This window comes from Numida meleagris, chromosome 12, assembly GCF_002078875.1.
Source record: "Numida meleagris isolate 19003 breed g44 Domestic line chromosome 12, NumMel1.0, whole genome shotgun sequence".
In the NCBI taxonomy this organism is placed as follows: Eukaryota; Metazoa; Chordata; class Aves; order Galliformes; family Numididae; genus Numida; species Numida meleagris.
The window spans coordinates 6,604,981-6,629,934 of NC_034420.1; the positions used below are offsets into that span (position 1 = coordinate 6,604,981).

The following is a 24,954-nucleotide window of genomic DNA, read 5'->3' on the forward strand; positions in this document are numbered from 1 at the left end:
AAATAACCCTTCTTAAGAAGTATTCTCTCAGCAGGTTTATAGAACAATAGAAAAAGAATATACCATTTAGAGAGTACAAAACCTGCTGATTGTCTATGCAAAACAATGTTTTCAAGGTGGCAAAATAATTCTATGTAAATGGAAATTTGCACAAGCCCTTTATGCATCTGTTCAAGTGCTTACAAATCATATAATTTTAAAGTCCATCTGAGTCAATAGGCCTTGACAGCTAAAGAGTGACAGAAATTGCACACACAACTTAAAAATGACTGGCTCCCTGCTTAAGCAAAATGGCAGCAACAGTATTATTTTGCTTATTGAATGCTGTATTTAAGCCTGCAGAGCCTGCACACGTACAGAAACAGAACAGATTCTTCCACTGGTGGCATGAGTGAGTAAGTATGCTGTAAAAAAAAAAAAACAACAGTTTTTTAAAATAGTCAAAATTGCAGATCTCTTTCCATTAAAAATTCAGAATTTTGTTCTAGATCCAGAAATGAGGAGAGCAGATAGACCACTATCAAGGGGAAAAAAAAGAAAAAGAAAAAAGCAATTTCATCAAATCATTTATAGTTTCAATAATGTTTAGGGTAGCCCAGTTCTGCCCAAATTCTTGGAAAATAAGTGTATAGAATTCCAGACAACTATAAATATAATCTTAAAATTGCCTAAATGTTTGAAGTTTCCTTTAATGATCCATAGAATCAGCTGCATGAGCGTATCGTTTTCTCACCTAACAGAGGTGCTGAAAACTCTCAGTGAAGACTGACTTCAGCTCCTTTTGCCTTTTTGTCACGAGTCAACCTCCTCAACTCTCGAAACAGGGAGGGATTTCATAGTTTTCATATCTTAAAACAGATGATGAGAGGATAAAGATGTGATGGAAGACTGTGTTGAGACAGCTGCCCAGCTGTCTTAGTGGGGAGAAAGATGACCATTCACCACTTTTGATCCCCACCACTATTTTGGTGAAAGCAAACATCATGAAGTACTTTCCCCTGAGACACTGAATTTGCAAACAGGTTTCGTCCACCACTTTTCTTAGTTGGTATTAACTAAAGAGGGTTGCAAATTTGGTACTAAAAGATTATTTATGGGCTTATTTTTAGCTTTTATCCATTGTATTCTTTATACCTATTCTTCATCCAGGCAATAGCATTTTATTTAGGAAAATACTAATTATACTGCTTGTAGGAAGGGAGTGGTAAAGAGTTCTGTCAGGCAGAAAAATGAGGCAGAATTCAAACCTATGAAATATAATGGGTAAAAGAAATAAAATTCAGTTTTTTTCTTGAACATATATCAAGAATTTTTACACTTCTTAGGTTTGCTTTCAGCTCTGTTTAAAGATTTATTATCTCTCTTAAGAATTTAAATGGTGCTTCTTGCATTAACATCTAATTACCCTGAACTATATCTGGTGTTGTACATTCCCAAGCTCATGAGTCTCTTCTGACTGTATTGCTGCTGCTGTAATGCACCTGGTAAGCAGAAAATTGGCGGTGAATGCAAAAGGGCAGCCATGCAGATGCCGAGGTCTGAGTGAATAGCTTCAGAACAGAAAGAGCAATGAGCTCAGGATCCACGCAGCCCCTCACAAATCATGCTGCCTTTTCAGGAAAGTGCAGGTGGGGTGAATTACTGGCTCCACAGACATCAACGAGAACATTTCTAGTTGTGGCCAGGCCAAAAGTTCTCTCTCCTCTTATTTGCCCAATGTGTAAATCATTGCTCAATAATGGAAGTTACAAGTCTATGGAAGCAGTTCTGTTGATATTGTTCTTATGCAAAATCCTTATTTCTGCCATTCCGCTTACTTTTAAGATTACATCTACTGAACAGAAGCTTCCACGCAGTAACTTGAAAACTGGACCGCTGGAAATTTATTATGTTTATTAGTGTAAGATAAATTTTATATCTTAGGTGGGCATATAAATAAATACTGACAAACTAATAAATAAATCAGAGATGAAGTAGGGTTCACGTTAAATTGACTCACTTTCTCTTAAATGTTTGTTCACTTCACAAGTGACACATTAGAAAGTTTGGTTTAGGCAGGTGTGTTTTTCTTGAGTTCTGTCACAACTGCATGGGCATTCAAAGCCATAAAGTTACTTGTAATGGAGGGCTTCTCTCTGGTCCAGTGAACGTTCAATCCAGACAACACTTTGAGCTCTTGTTCATCCTCAGTGCTCAGCTTATGACTGTGTTTAGATCTTTGTGCCCTTTCAAAGTAATTAAAGTAAAATCCCAAAGATTAAATCTTGAAATAAAAATTGCAAAGTGAAAAAGAAAAATTTTTTAGCCAGCTTCAAAGGTATAGATACATAACATTGAAAACATGGGTTATATTTTTCTATCTCACTTTTAGTAGTTTTAGATTTAACACTGGTGGTAGAACTTAAGATACACAAATCCTATGTTTGGATGTTCCAAATGTTTTTTCTTAATTTGGTGAAATTTTTTTTTCACACTCTAAATACCTTCTTGAGAAACTATATGTTTGCTTTCAGCATCGTATTTCACTGTCTCCAGAACATGGTTTTTGAGGACTTATATTCTGATGCTCTTATATATAGTAAGCAGATAATATGATAAAGATATGAGGAAAGATTCTTTATATCATAAATTACTTCGTTTCTTTCTTTCTGGTTAGACTTGCCACTATAGGAAGCTTTGTAACTGTTGAAATATTTTAACAACCAATTAAAGCAGGAAATAATCCCAGGATATGTTATCTTCTCAGAGCTGTGTTTTCCTAACCTTGAAGTCATATATATGTCATAAATTGCAGTTTACCTCTCTCACTCCTTCGTCTGTTGTTTTTGGGGTTTTTGTTCTGCTGCTCTAAATTCTGCTTTGATGTTAAAGATCTTCCATTAAAGCAAAACCACAACCCTTCCTGGCAAACCTTTGTCACATACCTGTACTGGACTGAACGATTCCAGAGTCCACAGTTTGTCCAAGCAGATCATATTGGTTCAGTCGCGAGCCATCTTCAGCCACAACCACTGACCTTGCTGGTTCCCGTGTCCATTCATACACAACCTCTGCTCTGGTATAAGCATCTAATTTTAAACAAATACAGTGCATTTCAGCTTTTCACCTTCTGTTGCCACATGGCTTTAACAGAACAATGTTTTGAGCAGTAGACTGAATGTTAAATTCTTTCATCACCTGCAGACAACCCACAAGTTGCTTACTGCAACTTTCTGACTACAGAAAGTGTAACTGCCTATACCTGTCCTTGTGATGGTCAGATAAATAGGTGCTGTAGGGAAAGTTTAAGGTTCATCCTCAGTGGCACGAAGGTTTTTCTCTCTCTTACATCATTCCTAACTGTATAAAATCTAAATAATCAGAAAAGAGAGTTAGGTGTGGAATTTCAGGGGGCATTGAAGTTCTCAAGCTCTTTTTCTAATTTTTATCAACTATCAAGAAAGATGAGCCCCAGTATTCTCAGTTTGTGGTGGTGTGGTGTTGCCTGGGCCACTGTAATAAACTAAGTCCATTTCAGAGTAGTTTCACTGATCTCTTCATTAGCCTGACCAGAGCTCTCGACATTGCCCTCCCCTTCTCACACTGTCTTTGCTCTGTAACAGGCGTAGCAGATATTTCTGAGTCTGGATTTCTGGACTCTCCAATCTTAATTTGTCAATCATGTTATACAGATGTTCAGTAGCATCCTACATATGCCATCCAGATGTTCTGTGCCATTATTAGTATATTATTTACGTTGTTTCAGGAATTAAACTATATACTATTTTTTATCTTAGTCTTGCAATACTGTTCCGTCATTTTGTGTAGTCTGCGGTCTGACAGCTCTCGCTCTGAGCAGTTGGGGTGGGAGTTAGCTGTCTACATAGAAGCACTGAGTGTCGTTCTTGACACTTAGGAGTATCCAAGACATGCATGGGACTGAATGTGTGATTAGAACCTACGTAAAGCTTGCTCCCACCAGAGGCAGCTGGAAGCCAGATGGGACATCTTAGGGCATCTGAAATACCGCCATAAATGTATATTTAAATGACTGACTCCTACCTGCTGGATGAGATTTTCCCTGTACATTTTCAGAACTGGTAAGCAGGAAAGGAGGAATCTGATTCACTTGACCTCATTTGTGAGTTAATAATTTTATCTTATCAGTATAAGAGATAACAGTAATTGAAGAGGTGGTTTTAGATGGAGTGTACTGGTAAATTAATTGCATGGCATTTGATCCTGCGTTACTGAACTGCAAGGTTGCTTTTGCCCTCAGACTTCATATCCCCCAAGCACTGTAGCATATGCATAGTTCTTTTGGAAGCAACTGTAAATGCAAACGGACTTCTTTATAATTCTGACCTTAAAAATAATGGCCACAGTAATTACAAGAGTTTGTCTGCTATTCTAGCCAAATAAAGAAAGGGTGATAGTATCAATGTTAACTTAGAAACGCTTTACTTCTTCTGGAGCACACGTGTTATCTGTAAGGGGGCTGATCTCCTGAACTGCTGAGGACCACTGGATGAGAACTTGGAGGGAAAGCAGCACGCTCACCAGTGCTGGAAATGGGCCCCACCATGCCCGGTGTCTGCCATCCAGCCATGTTCAGTTTGCCATTTGCACCACGGATGGTGTGTTCCCCCTCCTGTCTTCAGCATCCAGTTGACACTTTGCATAAGTAGCAGCATATTCTTTTGCTCCTTTCATTATTGCTTTGCAGAGTTGCCTTTGTTTTAAACTGACAATCAGATTTTTGTGGGAAGAATTGAGGACAATCAGATTTTTGTGGGAAGAGCTGAGGACAGCAGCTGCCATTCTGATTTTGTTATGCCAACATATGGCTTTTTGTTGTTCCAGAAGCCTCTTTAGCATTTGTCACATTGAATTTACATTGGAATAACCTCTAGCTTAAGCTGCTATTTTGGCAAATCATTTTAGCCTTGGAGCTTGGTCAAGCATTTATTGGCCTCTACAGTATGGGCAGAGTCCATGGGAGATGTGCCACTCCTCCAGCATGAGGCTTTTCTGAATCCAACTCCAACAAGAGATGAGTAACAGTGGAGGACATGGAAAAACTCTTATCCCATTTAATTCAAAACAAATACTGCTGGGCAAACACTACCTTGGGGAGCTACTAAGTCTAGTATTGTAATTTGCACATAAAAAGTGGCTTTCATTACAATTAAAGGTCTTTTTCAGTAAATTCTTCAGTCCATTAAGATTAATTTCATAAATTAGTTTAGTTATCTGAGGAGAATATCCCAAATGTATTGGAAGGTGATTCCCACTGAAAAAGCAGCAATTAAGTTTAAGATAAAATGTATTCTCTTTCTTAGAATAAATTTATTCTCTATTTATAAGTACAGCTATGAGACCTGTTTCCATAACTTGTCTAAGTCTAGCCACTTGTCCAGTGAGAGATATCTCTGTTTATATCAATAAGCAAATACTGAGACAGAAATACGTTATAATCTGATAATTATGATATATAATCTAATGAGATGGATGGGGGAGGTCCAGATTTAAGGTCCTATTTTGGACAGTGAATTCCTCTGCAGTGTTTACAGTACAAGCATGGTGCAGAACACACTACCCTAGATTATAAACTCCTTTAAATTAGTAGGGGAATGCAGAGTTTCCCTGAAAATGCTTTGATCTTGTCTCATGACACTTCCCAGCATTTGGAAGCACTTCTTTTGCTAGGTCCTGTTTAGGACAGCTGGCATGATAGCCAGTTTGTGTTCAAAATGGAAAAAATACTGTGAATAGTTTGTAAAATAAAATGGCCCACACTCTGACATTAGAATACCAATTATCACCTAGGACTTTAGGGTAAAAAATTACTTTTCAGTCAGAAACACTCTTTGATTTTCCTTTGGTTTTGTTAATTTAAGAGAAATAATGTATATTATGATAATAAAAATGTCTTGCAGAACAAAATGGAAACAAATTTAGATACAAATGATATGCAGAAATACCTGCACGTATTTTTGCTGTCTTGTTTTCACCTTGTGGTGTGATTCCAGAATTGTATTCACATCTATATTATCTATCCCTTTCATGATTTATCTCTTCATCATTTAATCGAGGCAAGATCCCTACTAATCTGGAAAACGACGCAGTCACTGAGCCAAGAGTACTTTAATCTGGGACACTCTGAGTCAAAAATAGCTGAATATAGGAAAAGAATGGGAACTACTGTTCACACTTTAGTGTCTGATGTTTAAGACTGTGGTTTAGTGATACACAGATATGCCAAGAGACATCTTATTAAGTCTATAAAAATTCAGTCTGCTAGTTCACATTTATTCAAGAACTGTTGATGGTTTAACTTTCCATCAGAAGGTTTTATGCATGATTATCCACCTTTCTGTCTTCCACATCCAGCACACATTCAGTATGCATTTCAAAAGAAATTCAGTCCCACAACTGCTTCTAATATAACTGGGATCCCAGGTGATCCCAAGTGCACAGATATGCTGTTACTGATCAAAGATCAATTGCAGCTATCTATATTATTCAGACTAAGACTTCTTTCCCCCTTCCTGTAAAACAGAAAATTTCAAAAGGTTTATCAGAATTGCTGTAAGAAAGCTTGACATTAAAGTACTAAGCTATTCTTGTCAGTTATACTTCAAGTTTGTATAAGCTTCTGTTCTGTAAATCGTATCTAGGAGGCTCATAGCTCTTTACAGAGAAAACATCAGTGCTTTCTCATAGTAAGCACGGAGGTAGTCAGCCCAAAGTAAATTATCACCCTGTCTGGTACCATGTGAAGAATGAATTGCGTGTTTTGTTTGCTGGCTTCTAAAATAGATCAAGTCACTAAGTACCCATTATCAGTGAAATGACCCATCTCTACTACGAAAAAATAGCCACTGAGAAAACAATTTGTACAATATTATATTTTCCACACATTTTGTCTTCCTAGTTTGTGTTGAACCAAGTGGAATAAAGCAGATCTTCACTTTTTTTTCCCCCTTACTTAAAGAGTTTAAGCTGGGGTTATAAGTAGGTCACTCCAAAAGTAATGCCTTCTATTAATTTCCATGGAAACTACAACAGATACAAAGACCACAATAACACTATTTGATAGAGCAAATTCTCAGCTACAAAACACCATTTTTCAACGTAATCACCACCATTAGCTATCCACTGGCGCCTGTGATGAACAAGGCCCTGCACGCTGCGCTCATAAACATCTGCACCAGTGCAAGTGACCCACTGCAGCCGTTGCTACTGCTAAAACACATGACCCACCGCCTCACTGTGCTCACATCCACTGTTTGGTCTCCATCAATATTCAGCAAGTGTCAATGAATGTCAATGGGTGCTATTTTTTTCTGAATGGAGGAATTCAGTGACACACCTTAGCTTCATACACACTTCCATGTCAGATGCCATTTTATCAGACCACCCCTTGTCTACCATCTATCATATGGCAACAAAATGTAATGGAATGTTGGTAGGAAGGTTCAACCTCTGCTGCCATGCCCCCCCCAACACCTGTCTCTGACATTGCAAGTGAACAAAGTAAAATAGGAGGCATTACTTTCACAGTAGACCTCATATTTAAGTTCTGGTAATAATTAGTTTAGCAAAGTTTTAAGTATCAATGTCACGTGGGCTGCTACTCAAATTCAGGTGTTCGGGAGAAATTCTTGAGTTATCTGAAGTGGTGTCAGCTATTACTCTGATTTCAATTACACTATGTTTTGTTCAGTGTGTTCTCCAATCTAAGGTTAAAACTGTTGCACGCTGCAATTTCTCTTTGGAGTTTTGTGACATTTTCTACTTCCAAAAATGCTGCATGATTGTAAAATGAATGGTATTGTAATCTTAGATGAAATTTTGTTCTAAACATACAAAGATAGTGGTAGGAAAAATTATTTTTAGCTAAACCAATTGAACTACTCATGGTCTGCTGTAATACTTATCTTTAAAACTGACTTCCGGACTTAAAAAAAAAATTAAAAAATAAAAGCAACCCTAAGATTATCAACATCTTCTGTGTGACATGCTACTTTTCTACATGTTTAGAGTGAAACCATTTTTCTCCTTTGTGAATGTCCAGGCATGACACTGGAACGTGTTTAAGACACTTCTATGTCTTATTCATTATATGAATTATTCATTTTATGAAATATAAACACGTGAGTGAAACTACCATTAAAATAAAAGTGAAAAATACACAGAATTAAAACCTTGAAGTTTGCTCAGTTGCATAATTTGTCTATAAAGTGGCTTTAAAATGGAGAAATCTCAATTTAAGAATAAACTTACAGCTTCCAAATTTCAAGGGGCAAGCATGCACATCCATAGGAAAGTCTTCTAAATGCATTGGACATTCTGCTCTCACAGTCAATCTATAACGGATCAATGAGCAAAAAGACACATTTATTCTACCTTCACAGAAATAGCAAATAGACTTCTATTAAGACACAAAATAAATATATCATCTGTTATGTGATTAATAAGGAGACTTGAATGGCCTGACTTGGGATGCAGATAGACCTTTGTAAACACAGCAAGGAAACTGACTGCTCTTTACCAAGTCTCGTATGGCAGAGACATGCTTGGACTTCTAACTTGGGATGCAGACTAAAATCTCAGAAATCAAAATCATTTCCATGCTGCCATCACTAAATTATCCAATTCTGGATGTTGAAACATTTGCTGAAATCTACTAATAACATTTTGTTGCTATTAGCATGGGTGCAAACACACTGCTCAGTATGAGAGATTAAATAAACTAAAAACATTTCCTGAAACAATCACGTATCACACATTGGCAAGGAATGGACCACAATACTTGAATGCCAGGCAGAATATTGCATTAAGACGCTTACAAAGATGAGGAAATAGAAATTGTTATGGTCAAAAAAAGAGAGGAGTGAACAGCCTGCTGCCAAGGTAGTGTTCTTGGGAATTACATCCCGAACCAACGGGCATTACACCAGAAGACTGACCTGGACTTGTGTAAGTACCCGTCAGCCAGATTCTACCCTGGCCTAGGCAGTCTTAAAAGATGTTTCAGAATGAATTGAACATATTTGACAAGCTCTCAAATGCCTGGAGACTTTGTTTTCGCCAAGTACTTGTACTGCTTTTAAAAATATTTTTAGAATTGTTAAAAGAAAGCTCGCTGTTCACCTATGTACTGAACTATCCATCTTGGCTTTCAGACAAAAGAGTCACATAAATATAGCTATGGAGAGACAACGTATCATTTCTTTCATTGCTTAATTCATGGGTCTTTTTAATTCAGAGCGTTTCCACCACTGTGTATCATCATTAATTTGAACTAACGTCCTCTGCTTACAACTGATTAGCTCAAGTTATTGTCATAAAAAGAGTAATATATTACCAATAAGAATCATATCAGAACAAAAACAATTTTTACACCTAACAATTCAAATACTTTAGTGAAATGTGTTTCTTTTTACAAATGGAATAATAAATGTCCATTTTTAGATTCTCATGTTCTGTATTCTCAATAAGCACAAGAAATAAGAATGTGCAATGAATTCTTTGCTCATCTGCTAGTTCTTAGAATCTACTTTCTATAGGATGCAAAAAGATCCTTTTATGTGATATAGGAGACTAGGTTACACAGAACTTTCAGTCTTTATTCAGCTTCCACTGGTAGTGTTCAAGGTGACATTGGATGGGGCTTTGGGCATCCTGGTCTTGCGGAAGATGTTTCAGAGCATGGCAGGGGGTGGGACTAGGTGATCTTTAAGGCACCTTCCAACCTACACTATTCTGTGATTCTACTTTGCTGGTGGAATCCTCAAAAGCAACTCAAAATTAAGGTCCTCTGCAAATTAATGGTTTCCTAACTCTCTAGGCAACTTCTCAAAATCAAGAAACATGCAGCATGTGTAAATGTGGCACAGAGGGAGGAAAACGAAACACTTGTAAATGCCTTTTTGTCCATCATTCTATGACCTATTGTGAAAAAGACAATTAAACAAGAAGCAAATAATCCTCAAGAAGGAACCCGTTTCCTGTTTGGAAAATAACTTGCTTTACCAAGTTAAACTGTCAAACTAAATGAAAGATAGAATATTTTAGGGCTCACCTCATTGTGTACAGCAGCGTCCCATCCTCTGTAATTCGTAATAATTTATTTGGCATCGTCATATTATGAGCCACTGACTTCTTTCCATTGTGGAAAAAGGTATCAGGTGTCCAAATTTTGCTGGCCATTAAATTGTTTAACCGGAGAACAGTCATAGGTCCTTTGAATTTTAATCTCTCATCTTTCCAGCTTTGGCGGAAAAATACATCTATAGTGTATTCCTACACCAATTCAGAAAAAAAAGGTAATATCGCCATGTGTTCCGACACAGGAATTTGAAAATTATAATCTTACTGTTCCCTTAAAGCAAGACTATTAATGAAATTAGTAATTATCAGAACATTTACTCTCTAAGTTACTTACAAGGTATCTGAAGCTGGTTATTTAGCAGTTAAAGTATCATTACTGTACTGAACAGAATAAATGTTAGGAAGAATAGCATTTCAAAAGTTAGAAAGAATTGAAGATATAATATATTGGAAACAACATAATCCGCCCTTTTCTCCTTTTACTTTCACCTTCCACAGAACTGTAATTTCAACCTGCAGACATTGAGCCATTGTGCATTGCACAGGAAGAATTTGTCTCTTAGAATAAAACAAGGCTGGTGAGACAGGATCTTATTGGAGCCTTTTGTTCTAGGTGCCTCCTTAGCATAAACATGCAGTCAACTTATGAAAAGTTCATGGCTCACTAACATTATGTGGTCTAGTTCATGGGACATGAAATGGCTCATAGTCTAAATTTTTGCACTAGAGAGAGAAGATGAGGATAGCTTTGGACCAAGAATTATAGTTCAGGGCAGTGGGGAAGAGGTGTACTGCCTGACTTCAGTGCATACAGTGAGACTCAAAATAACCAACATCATTATGAAATTGAAGACTGATTTTCTACAAATTTACTTTCTTTAGGAATGAAGAGGGAGAGGGTAAAGTTAGAAAACATACGATGGTGTGTTCTAAATAAAACATAGTTTCCCACTGGGGTTGGGGGAAAATATGGAAAAGTCTTGTGGATGCAGTATACTGTAGTATTTACATAGGAAAAGATCCCATCCCAATGTGGAAGTGCTATATGGGATTATCCTGTCCCTTCCATCATTCATGGTTATGATTTTGTGATAAATGTCAAAAGTAGCTATCCAAACACTGTTCAAATTACCCTGAATGGCAATCTTTTGGCTGAGAAATGGAACCTTTGCTGAGATCTCCTGCCAATGACTGATGGCAAATCCTGAAGGCAAATGTCTCTGGCACACAGTGCTACAAGTAAAAGAGCTTCCCTAAGGAATGTATTTGTAAAGAGAAACATTCTGGAATGAACATTTAAAATCCCTCTGTAGCAGTCTCACTTAGACTTGTGATTTTTATTGAAAAAATGGCAGCACTGTACAACATAAGCAACTGTGAGCTGTTTATTACTTATGCAATTATCAGCAAGTATTGATGGTGATAGTCTGGCGGCATTTTTGTTTGTTTGTTTTTCTGTTTTCAGGGCTCAAAACACCTAAATAATTTTATCATAGACAATAAAATGTTGTAGTTCCAGGGGATGATCTTAGTTGTTGTTGTTCTTTGCTTCTGAGACCTGTGAATCATGTTGTTGCATATTTAATTGCAAAGATAACAGCATTTCCACTTTCTTAATCGCATGCTCAGTGTGCTGCTGGAGGCCGGATTTGTTCAGCTCCAGTGACAGCAGTTGTGCACTTTTAGCCAAATCTTCCTTCAAAATCTTGCTGGGTCAGAGCCTCAAGTTGAACCCTGTGCAAAATCTTGTCCCAAGTGTACAGCAGAATAGAAAAGAGAGGAGGTACAAAAGGCAGTAGATGGCATTAAAATACTGTATTTCCTCAGCTCTGAGGATTTCTTCCTACACACATGGGAAGAGTAAAAGATATGCCCAGATGGTGATACCACTTCAGTGTGCATTTAAGCCGTTCAGTTTCTCTTGCAACTGCAAGGAAGGTGAGTGGGAGGTGGTGCAGGTTGAGAGAGGGGAGTCTGGGTCTTCCCTTTATATGGGAGTCATATATACACAGGATTCTTATGTTGGAGAAGAACAAAGAGTCTGAGAGATGTGGTAAAGGAATCTGACGGCAGAAGACAAAATTCAGTTAAAAAGGAGCTGACAGATCATGCCTGGCATAAACTGCATCATTCTCTGTCCCAGGCTGCTGCACCATAAACCATTTTGGCTGAGCTGTCTTACCTCCCTAGCTTTCACTACCCGCTTTAACATGTGCAATAATTCTCCTCAAATGAATCCTGACAGACAGCTGATCTCTAAGATCAAGTCATCAGATACTCTTACTCTGATTATAGCTTTCTTCCACTGCAGAGCGCCATTCAGAACAAACCATGTACTATAGCACTGGTTTATGCGCAAGTGGGTGAGCAAAATAAAATCCTCTCCACAGAGGAGAGTCTTCTATCCTTAGCATGCAAGTAAAGAAGGAAGATTCCTATTTGCACTTTGGCAATGAATTGTACGGTACTGAATATTTATAATACTTTGTCCTAAATGTGAAATTCAGGCAGGAAATCTTTAGTACTTTGTACATTCTTTAATCTACTTATCTGTTCTCTCTCCCTGGAAATCGTTTATACAAGGTAGACCACACCATGGTCTGTATTGTACTAAATGATGTGTACAGGAACGTACAAAGAAAGAAATTATTTCCCAAAGAGCATACAGTATAGAAGCAGTGGGAATGAATGCTTACTGGAAAAACTTTGTTGTAGGTTTGTGGGTTTTTTTATGAACAAAGTTATTTTAAAATGCTTCTTATTCCAGACAATATAAATATATAAAAATTTCACTAAAATGACAGTTGCGTGAGAATAAACAGTTATCTGCTCATTAGTTCAATCCACCATCTGAGAGATCATGCCTCAAAATCTGTGAAGTTCTTCCAAGATGAGATGTTTTCATTTCCAAAAGTGTTTTTCTCCTGTTTAACTTTATTTCCAGGTTTAAGATGGAGCGAAGGTATTCTCTTTATAGAAAAACAGGTTATGTCTATGCTGTTCTTAAAAGAGTGTCTTGAGAGTGGGTAGGAACACCATGTACTGCCTGATATATCAACCTACTATCTATATAACTGCCTCATTGGATTCCTGCAAACAGATGGTCTAGGTATGCTGGTGTCTCACTGTGGCTGTAGTTTTGTAACATATGGCGTCAGCTGGAATAGCTCGTTCCCAGCCTCAAGCCATCAGTCTAGGCTCAGACAGCAGTGCTTTGTCCCCTTGGCATGCCAATACAGCTGCTTGTGAGGCCTCCCTGTGACTAAATCCCATAATCCAGTCAACACTGACTGTCAGTCTGCTCATTGGAGCAAATTTGGGGTAGCCCTCAAATGATAGTGTCGACAACCAAGTTGTAATATGCACAGAAGGCTTTGCATTAAATGTGCATGGAATTAACATAAACTTATATTCTTAGCTCTTCATTTGATCTTTCTCTCTACATTTTTCTCTTATTTTCACACATTTCCTTAAGCAGAAGAGTTAGCATAAGTAGGCTGTACACACTTTACTTTTCATGCGAGGTGAGTAGGAGTTTACACTAAATCCTTTTCTGTAGTCTCTTGCTTTTCAAAATCTGTGAACACCTGCCTGTATGTTTTTTGGCAGTGATTGCTTATGCTATAATAATGCAGCTATACTGAGGTCAATTTCTTTTTTTTTCAGCTATACCTATTCCTAATTTTGAAAGTAGATTATTTTTGACTTCAATATTTTATCCCTGAAACCCAAATCCTATGCAAATATTAGTTTTCCCAGGAACATCAAATTAGTTTTATCTTCTACTCAATAATGAAATCATCTGAAACTATCAACTGTAAGTACACACTGAAGTCCAGACACGCTATCATCCCAAATAACACAGCACATTGGTTACTCTATGTCTGTATGTAGGAAAGTATCAGCGCCTGTTTATTAGCTTGCTGTTCCTTACTGGAGCTTCCTAGTAAGTCTGACTCAACAGATCAAACAACAGCTTAGTCAAGCAACTCTAGCAAGTATTGCCTCGTATTTTCACCAACAAATATCCAGCACCCTTTTTATTCTCACCTCCTCCAAACATCTGTGCCCAGTCCGATACTTTAAAGGAGTTTAATTTTCAGGAAATTTTAAGTATCTACCTCCCAAAAAGACAGATCTCTAAAAGAATCAAACAACTGCGCTCACAAGCTACGGCTGCTACAGTTTTAATTCAACGCTTATTAACTAAAAATTAAGTATGTGTTAGTCTCATGACTGTGTCTGAAGTTTTCATTTAGTTTCATGGTTGGTTATCTATTTCCCGACATAACTGGGAAAGCAAAAATTGTTCTACCAATCACCAGAGCGAAGAGTGGATATCAGTAGCAATCTTTAATCCTAAAACATTCTCACATTTTAATGTATAATTTAGACTAATATTTAGGAATTGTATCTCAGAGCATTATCGTAGAACAAAAAAATGCAGGACTCATCATTCACTGAATTTTTTTGAATTCTTCTTCATGGTATAGTACATAGACATAGTACTCCACATGTGCTGAGGAGACAAGTCAGCAGTGTGGCTGATTCCCTGGATTGTCCTTTGATTTCAGGGCTTCCCAGCAGAAGCTGGAAATAGTCCAAGCTTTTTTTTCTCATGTAAACATGATGGTGTAAGCTGGAAATATAGATCTGATTCTAGTTTTATAAATGGTGTCATCCAAGCAGTCAGGAAAATGGTGGCTTTGCATAAAGCTCATTTATGAAAATAAACTATTTTTAAAAAGTAACTTTCTCTGTTGTTCTGGTGTTTAAGACCGGTATACATTTTCAGTTCCAGTTAGACAACTGACAATTCTGCAGTGATAAATTGAACTTGCTCCTGTTACTGTGATATTTTTTCCATTTATTCGTTTTGTTTCTTTCTTTTGAATGCCTCCAGTTAAATGCAGACAGTTATAAGATTGAATTGTTTTCTTTTTTTTCCCCCATTTAAATTAATGAGGATGTTTTCAGCATTCATCTTTACACAGGGTCCAACAGATACCAATAATTGCAAACCAGGCTTTCCCTGTCAATAGCAACCTACTTGTGAAGGTCTCATTTATATGCATAATTTGAAGTACTTTATCCATGTTTTTACACATTTTTTTATCTCTTAAGACCAGGGATCACCACATCTTCATTCAGTTTTCTGAACTTCTGAATCCTCTGCAGTTATCTGGCAATTTGATTTTCATATTCATGCCATAAAGAAGTGACTCTAATTCTCTCATTAATCTTCTCTTTCGGCAGCCAAGTTCGAGGAAACTCACTTCCCATTGATCAGTAGCTTTTAACATAAAAATACAGGTTAGAGTGTATGGATGTCACACTGTAGGCACAAGTGTTAATTGCGTTTTAAGATTATGATCTTTCTCAGCAAATTGGATCAGTGATGTGCCAGCAAGGACCTGAGCAATCATTCTCAGAAGAGTACTGATCCAAACCCTAATGCATTTCATAATATATTATGTAGTAAATATAAGGTCTGTTAAAATACATTATTAAAGTCATCAAGGATGCTAATTTCAGGGCACTTAAATGCAGTCACAGCTAACAGGAATGACTGCACATAAACGCTGACAGCATTTTGGAATCAAGGGCTTAAAAAAACCCGCTTTAAAAGTAGTAAATAAGTTATTGCATAGATCTTCCATCCTTCAAATTAAAAAGACAAGAGAAAATGAACGCTCTAGAAATATAGGCCATCACTTACCATATCATGGTCTGAAACAGGCCCAAAGCTGGTGACGAAGATGTCAGTCTTCACTTCAGTTACACGCTCTGATGAAGCAGGAAATTAGGACAGTGAGTGTCTATCAGCAGTCTTCATTAGATCTAACCATTACCAATTCTCACAATAAATAGAAAAATTATTGGCTTTGATTAGCAATTCTAAAATTGGCCTACAATACAGTCCTATAATTTATTGCTTCTCAATGTAATTTCACAGTGAATATTGTCAGCAACAATTTTTTTTTATTACCGTGTTTCCATGGGACTTTTTGAGACATGACTTGTCGCGCTGAAGCACAGCAGACATAGTTGTATAAATCCTGTCACTCTTTGACTGTTTGACTATTAAAGGTTCTTGTCTGACATTATAAACAGTGCCAAATATTTTACACTGTACTTAAAAATCTTTCTGGGTACCCAGTGCTGCTGGGCAAGCTGACTGTAGGTCTCTAATAATTAACCCTAGGCTTATGAATTATGTATTTAGTACTGAGACACAGAAATGTAGAAAAAAGAGAGAGAGAAAATACATCTGGTGTATAAAAATGTAAAGATGGGGTTTTTGTTTTGCTTTTTTTCATGAGATAGCTTCATTATGCTTGATTATGAGAAACAAAGACAAGTTAAAACTTTTCCAAATAAGCCTAATCTCAACCCCTCTACTACATCTTCTTGATGTCTGTCTGATTTCCATAAAGAACCAAACATTTGGCCTCTGCAGATCCACTGTCTAAAGTTCCTTTAACAAATTCACAAGCTTCATCTCTCTCCTTCCTCTCCCTGCCCCCTATACTCAGACTACCAGCCACTTCTGAGCATACTGGTATTTTCTAGGATACACATCAGAAAATATTCACCCAGGATGGCAAGTATCAAAATAACTCTGTTGATTTAAATATAGTTGCAGGGAGTAACGCCACCTGAAGGCATACATCCAAACAGTGCTGAGTGGAGCTAACCCCGTCAGCTCTCAGAACTTACAGTGATCTCAGACTGAATATTTACTATAAGTACTGTACAAACCAGTGTGAGGTTTTGTTGGGTTCTTTTTGGTAGGAATTTCAAATGTGGAAGGAGCTACGCATTTCTCAAATGATTTACAAATAAAATAAATTTCAAAATTTGTGACGCTAATAATAATTTTAAAGAGGCTAAAAGAAAAGTACATCTGCAGTAAGAAAAGGTCATGCAGTGAAGCAAACACTGTCATAGGACTAAGAAACACATTTATGTCTCTAACATCTATATATTATTATTTAAATATTGTAAAATAAATAAATGAAAATAATTAATAGAATTGTCTGATTTGAAAACACTTCAGATGTGCTTTCTTATGGCACTGGTGTTTGTTTTTTTTGCATCTGGGAACAAACAGGATTAATTCAAGTTCCGACACAAAGAGAAGTGAAATATGGAATCCTGTAATCAGCAATATACATTTTTTTATATTACCCAAAAATTCTAATGAAAATCAGCGTTCTACAGTGTACATAGGTTTTTTCAGTTGCATTCAAGAAACTCTACAACCTGTCAACATATATGTTTAATCAGTTTAATAAAAATCTTTAATATATATACAACAAAATACCTCTCATTGTAAGACAGCAGTAATCGGAATGTAAAATTAGTTCCGATCCTACCATCATTCCTGTAATGCACTGAATGACACTTGTATTCTGTTATAAAATCAGTTCAAAATTAGGTAGTAGGAAATCTGTGGAATTCATTGGAAAAATTGAAGGATTAAATTTCTAGTGTATTATTTGTAATTACAGACAGTAAAGTACTGTGATGTAGCTGAGTTGCTTAATAGTGCTTTTTTGGTTCTTTGAATCTGACAAAACCATTGGATAGGTGCAATTTCCTCCTTGGCTGCCCAGTGAAATGAAGGCATGACCTTATCACTGTTTACAAGTTTTTCAACTGACTCAGAGAAATTTAAGTATTCTTTTGACATCTAATTGACTCTGGACTTAAAGAAGTTCACAGTGAGAATTTAATCTTCTATTACGGGAAGAAGCATTTGGTTATCCAAAAAGTACTTGGCTTGGAAGAAGAGTGTTCTCTCCTTTAGCTCATCACTTTTACAAAGTTCAGAAGGTGATGGCTATGCTCTGATATGAAACAGCCAGCAGAAAAAGACAACGGAGTTTTCACAAGGTCCAGTAAGATGCTGCTGAGTATACGTTTTAAGTTACAGATACTCTGTCACCTTTTCTTGAGACTGAGAATTCAGTATCATCATGAAATCAATTAGCTTTCTGCATATTGAAAAGTGAATCTCAAACAACCCTCTAAAAGATCCTTCATTCTGACTTGCCGTTTCTTCACCTCCTTTCTACTGAGGCATTCCCACAAGTGTCATTAGGAAACAGAAGATGCTGGAAGCTCTTCAGCCCCAAGGGATTCATTCTTAATAGTATAAATTTGTATTTAGGAGACATATGGTCATAGTGTAGAGGTTAAAGCTTAAAGAAGTAATTTTGGGGAAACAAAATGGAAACTAAAGGCTTCCAGATTAAGATGGAAAAATTTTGAGGAAATGGAAAAAACAGTGCTTTTCATTTCTATCTTGCAACAAAGATAATTTAAGTGGCACAAAACTCATTATTAATAATAGAAAAAATTTGATTCTGAAATCACAGAAGACTGTTATCTTTATACCAATCAGACTTTTGCAGGCCATCTAATCATAGTCCTGCTCAAATCCCAAAAAACCACTGTGCACATCATCAGATGATTTAATTTTTCCTTTGATATGTATCACATTTTCAAGAGCAGTGAGAAAAACGTGGAAATGTGTATGAACACATAGATTAGCCCCTCCAAATCTATGTGGAAGTTCTGAAATTTTTGTTTACCATTTTACAAAATAGATGATTCAACTGTGCTGTGTTCAGAGCTTCTGAAGTTATGAGTCACTCCTGCACAGAAGATGCGTTTACTGTATGCATACAGTTAGGATATATATTTAGAATCAAGGTTAGCTACGATCGGTTTAGAATCTGAATACCACGGGAAGACTTAAACTGCACTTCAAATACTCAGAATGCACTGAGGTTTTTTTCAAGAACTTCAAATCCTGATCTATATTCAAAACCTTCACAGTGTCCCTAAGAACTAGAGAAAAGTCTAAGCCATTGAGCAAAACAAGCTCAGGCCAGGAGCTGATCTTACTGCTGAGGATAAATCCATCAATTGTGAAGACGCTAGCCATGTCTCTTGACTATACCATCTTTCTCCTATTCTCCAGGAATAGGTAATATAAGGATATCTGTAGATCATGTAATTGCATTAAAAAAAAAATTATTAGTGACCAACTAGCTTTACATTATGTTTAACAGTGAACACTGTAAGGTCCAAATGGTTATTGATCAGCTAAATGTCAACTGGGTTTAACATGTAGACACCAGAACACAAAATCCAGCAATAAACTAGTTTATATTGGGGGAAATTATTCTGATCCAGATATGCCTATGAAAGCATCAGTCAGTGTCAACTATTCTAGTGTCACTGTTCACAACCACTGTGTTTTAGTAATGATGCTAGGATAACCTCTCTAAATTAATATGTAAAAACAATAAGTGTTTTGATTTAAATTCCCAGGGAGCTTATTATTTCTAGAATTGTGATTGGATTACAAGTTGAGAACAAAATAAGGAATATAGATTGATTTTAACAGCATGAAATAAGCCCTAGTTTATCATAGAAAACTATATATTAACTATTTTCCTTTCTCACCTGCTGGTATATGAACACAAGGCTTATCAGAATTACTCATTTTGATATTTTAAATTAATTTCCCGATTTTTGACATTACACCTGCTCCTCCTGCATGTCTTGTTTAAGCATGTGCTATAATTATTAAAATGGAGAAGAGTCTTCCTGTGGTTTTGAATGAAAGGGAATTAGATGCCTGTACAGCATAAACTGCTCCTACTGAAGAAAAACTACTCACAGACTAATTGCACTGGTTGCTTTTGCAAAAGTAGAGGCCAAAATGGAAAACAATGAGCTGCCATTGCTCGGCCATAGTCCATGCTGCCATGAAGGGATGACTGAGAGCTATGCCGTGCCATGCTAGCTCTCCCCACAGCAATTAACAGCTCAAAGCTGCCTCCCTACTGCTGTATCAAAGCTATTTTCTTAAGGTCTTCTATGTCTTTTTACAGTCATCTTTACATCAATGTGGTACCCATAGAGTGGGAAATAAGCCCTTTCGGTTCTTATAGAATGAAGTGTAGTATCTGATGCTTCTTCACTATGGGATTATGAGTAAGGATCAGTATAGGTCTCTCTTTTCATTTAGAATTGAAAAAAACGGTTTAACTAAATTTTTATTGCACATTCAGAATAGAACCGTATTTTCTCTAAATAGTAGTTTAGTTTAGATGTGAGTTCAAATTAAACAATTTCCGTTGGGACCATAACCACCAAAAGGTCAGTTTATCATATATTTATAGACAGTGTTCTCATAAAACTGAATTTTAAAACCTAATTAAAGTAATACTGTCAAGTTTATTCTCCATCATTTTAAATATAAGCACTTTGTGGAAGTAATGAATTGCCTAAGATGGACCAACATTCCACTTAGGGACAGTCACACTCAGTTTTGATATCCATCACAAAAGACAAATAACAAATATCCCTTACTGATAACAGTATAAAAATATTATTCTGTTCAATACTGAAATAGTATTTGTAATCTGTTTGGGATGCTCTAATGGCCACTCAACCCAACAATAAAAGCAAATTCCATTTAGGGAGATTTTCTCTGACCTGCCTAATCAAACCTGCTCTTGTTCTTCTTAGTTCCACATTAATCAATTGTCACTCTACAAAATCCCTCTCCAAAGGGATAAATGGCATTTGCAGTTACTCTAAGTTAAGAGGTCACAGACCACCTGATATCATTCAGTTTTATAGAGATGTGTACACTACAAAGACAATAGTTTAAAAAACAATTCTGTAGCTATACCTGTTATCATGTTATTGAATTTCAAGCACCAGGTGCAAACAACTTGCCCTATGCAAGCCCTCTCTGCCCTATGGCCCTCCAAACCTGCCATGGTAGCATCCTAGGACTCATATCTACTCCCCACACGAACACAACCCAGAACAAAAGTCAATGTAATATTCATTTATTCACAAAACTTATTTTTATCATTTCTTGTTGCTTTTCCGTTCTTTTAAACTCCCACCATAGATACAGAATTTTACTATGAGAGGTCACCAAACATTGACTTCAGTTTTCCTTCTCATTAGACTCCTTCACGTTACTGTCTGATTCTTTATTTTTTTCAGCACTGTGCATTTGAAAAGGGAGCAACATCTTTTTCACTCCTAGTACTAGGATCCAGACAGTTCACACAAAAAATTAAGCTTTTACCTAAGTGACTTCACTGTTTATTTTTTCCCTTAATGTCTAACATGATTTCCTCTTTTTCAGCTTCAATACGTTACTCCACACAACCCCTCCATCTTGCTTTTGGTAAATGACTATCCTCTTGTAGAGTTAATAGGTGTCCTCTAGTGTGATTTAGAACATTTTTAGATTCATTTTCAAAGTTCTATTTTCCAAGCTCAAATAACTGTTAATGTAGTTATTTGTCCATGTTTATGGATGGATGCAATGCATGCTATTTCCTAGTGATGTCTGACTAAATGACTGTGCCCACATATGGAGGCAGTGAACATCTAAATAACACAATTTATATCAATAATTACTGATAACAGGTGGAAATTTGTCAATGCATAACAAAGTGCTGTATTTCTCCTTTAAAGAAAAATGAGATTAATTTTAGCCACAATGCCATTCTTTAAAATAATAAATATATTCAGTTATATTCAACAGTTTTTCCCGATGGGTCACCTAATCCATATTCTTTATATTCTTCCTAAGAAGAAGCAATTTGTTCTTTGTTTAATGGCAAAATGCTCAGAGCTATTCACTTTATTTCAGGTATGGTCTTACTAGGTAATCTGACAAATTATAGTATTAAATGCCTTACTCTCTGAAGAATATATGCATTTTTTCTTTTTCATTTTGAAGTGATACCTCAAAAGTAGAGGTTAAAAAAGGGAGGATTTAAAATTAATTAAGCACTGACTCCACTGAAAGAGTGGTTCAGAATTTATCAGAAATTCGTTCTCTTGTTTCTGTTCATGAACGCAATTCAGTTTTCCATATATTTGGAATATGTATACGTGTCATACGTAAGGAGAGGTCTTAGATAAGCAAAGAGCTTTCTGCAAGCTGGCCCTTTCTGTAGGAGAAAGTAGCCGTACCATGCATTGTTTTACTTCACTTACTCCTTCCCAGAAGACACAGAAAAAGAAGAGAGTAAACATTCTGAACTTCCAGCAGTGGATCAAGCTATAACGGAAGACTGCTGAACATCCATCTCCAAAAAACATTCAATACTGATGCACTGATTTGCACTTCTTCCTGGATATTTCTATGTTTGGAACATTTCAGAATATATTCCCCCAAATTATCTAAATCAAATATGTCAAAATTACATCATCTTGAGGTTCTTAGCTCAATGTTTTGAAGAGCTGAATTTCAAAATTCCCAAGTAAACCCTTCCTAATAAATTGGCATTACAATAAAAACAGTTGGCATAGATGCGTGTCTCTAGTTTGTGAAATCAATTTATGTGATTTGAATACAGCATTTTAAACATGAATCTACTGCACAGAATTTCATCTGATGTGGGATTTTTTAAAGGCCTTGGTACACTTAGTTCTATTCCTCTATGCTGAGGAATAGAAGAAAGAAAATTTATTCTGACGTACTGACATCATAAAAGTATACTGTATTGAGTAAAAGGCAAATTGTGCAGACCCCTTGGCCTGGGCCTACACTGACCTTGTGACCAATCTCTGGATTGCAATCCAGAGAAGGATGGAAATTCCCTTCTATGGGTCTCCTTTTTTTTATTCTTCTAGTAACTGTAAAATAAATCCTAACAGCTACAAAACTCACAAGAAATCATCATGTGCTCAGATTTTTCTTGTAGACATGTACCAGACTTTACACAGTTTGCAGAGTTTCGTTTATTTATTGCCTTCTGTGCTGTGTTTATTTACTGTGATATAGTAGCTTACTGAATTCTACAGCTGCATTAATCAAAGATTAAGGAGCATTTGTTTCTACACTAATCCAAAGGTTTACAAGCAAATAAGCAAAAGTACTTGTGGAGAAGTGATTCTTATTTTGTTTTACATTATCTGAAACTGCACACAAAAATTTGCAGACCAACCTTTTTTTAAATGTTTTTCTTAATGGACCCTTTATAAACAGAATTTTATCTCTAGTCATTCCTTTAAGTCAGCGAAGTCAAACCATGGAAGAAGCTGGCTCACAATGCAAGAGCTATTGCAAGATGGTAGCCTTGAGTCACAGAATAAGATTACTTTTAATTATCTTTCCTTTCATCCGCAGCAGATGACATAAGAATTCTTAATGCAATGCCCTGTTTTTTCTTACAGTACAGTTCTGCTGAGAACTAGTATGAAATCAGTTGAAGTAAACTTTGTAGGGTGGGCGTGTTGATTTGTTTTTGTTTTGCTGGAGGGGAAAAGAGTCACTTTTAAAATCTCTACCTTTTTGAACAACAACCCTGTTTTGGGATCGTATCTCTGAAGAACAAATCAGAGAGTCAACTGGAACACAGGGATGCTGAGGAGTAGGCTTTGCAAGAACATTTTTATAAATATGTAATTGCTGTGTGGTTTTATACCTTTTTATGGATTCAGCCCTGTGAGCAGAAGAAAGACATTTTTACCAACTTGAGAAGACAAAATGTTACAGAAACAAATCCTGACATACCCAATAGGAAAAAAAAATATTATAAACTTCTCTGAGACATTTATATGACTAAGGTTGATTTATGTTTTCTTCCCTAAAACAGATCCTCTTATGAAGATAGTCAGTGGGATTTTTGTATGTCTGAATGTTCTGTTTAGGTCTGATTCATAAACTTTTGCCATTTGTTAGGTCACTTCTTTTATTCTTCCTGCATTCAAAATTTTAGTAAGTATTCAGAGGTCTAGAATCATCAACCACTTTCTTCTTATTCTGAGCATAAATGTGTGAAAACTGAGTACGTGGAAGACAGCACGGCATTTTTGAAAAAAACAGATTCGCATATCAACATTATTTTATCTATGTATACTGAATGAAAACAAGTTTATCTTGGAAAAATAACAGTGTTTAAAATGTTTTTTCTCTAACACATTGAAAATTTTAACACACCTCCCAGTCCTGGTCTCAGGCGGTTATCATACCCGTCCAGCAGACGATCCAATATTCTGGTAAATACTGTGGTGTTGTCTTTCAGTTCATCTTGCGATGAGGTTTGTCCATAGCTGAAATACAGAACAGTTAATACTGAGAAACAGCAATCAACTAGGAACCTTACAAAGCAATGATTCCAAAATGCATCTAATCTTGATTATACTGATATATGTTCATAAAATCTCCTCCAGAAGTGAAATAGAGCTTTATAGGGTTCTTTCACTTAAACATTTTCTTTTTAAATTGTATATTTTTAGTAAAATCTTAGAAAACTAGTGCCTTTCCTTTAAGGGTGAGGTGAGCAAATATAATTTCAATTCCTCAACGCTTATCTCATTATTCAGTAATCTTTATAATATTCCAATGTGTTCTTCAGTAAAAGGCTCATTCGTGTTAATAATGAAGATAATGAAGGAATTGTATGCTGAGAAAGATACAGTGATTGAGAACTGATATTTAAGAACTGAAAATAAATCTTAAACAAGACCAAAGAATCCCACAAAGATGTCTTTATGAGTTAAAGAAGTAAATCATATGAGTGTATAATATCATAAATCGATAAATAATTGTGCTTTATTTCCTGTTTCTTATAGCGGCTATATCTAGAGAAATGTCTCCAATTTCTCCTTACAAATGTTTAATGGAATCACCTCTTGGGATGGAAATCTGTCATGTCTCTAAAGCTTTGCTTGCAGATTCCTAATGTATAACTCTAACTCAGCCAAAGGTCCAGAAATTTTGCTTGAACAAGGATAGAATTAAGCTCTTTGATCTCAGCTACCAAAATCTCACTTCCATCGTTACAAATCAGAACG

At 36.3% G+C, this 24,954-nt stretch overlaps 1 protein-coding gene across 1 annotated transcript in view; it reads right to left on the bottom strand.

The window, feature by feature from the left end:
* The window catches only part of GABRA1 (gamma-aminobutyric acid type A receptor alpha1 subunit), a 41,897-nt gene that overhangs the window by 11,380 nt on the left and 5,563 nt on the right, over positions 1–24,954 (bottom strand). Inside the window, exons 3-7 of the mRNA XM_021410888.1 lie at positions 24,098–24,210; positions 15,818–15,885; positions 10,070–10,290; positions 8,269–8,351; positions 2,925–3,068 (exon numbers count right to left, since the gene is read on the bottom strand). Of these exons, the coding sequence (XP_021266563.1) occupies positions 2,925–3,068; positions 8,269–8,351; positions 10,070–10,290; positions 15,818–15,885; positions 24,098–24,210 (629 nt within the window). The remainder of the gene's footprint in view (positions 1–2,924; positions 3,069–8,268; positions 8,352–10,069; positions 10,291–15,817; positions 15,886–24,097; positions 24,211–24,954) is intronic.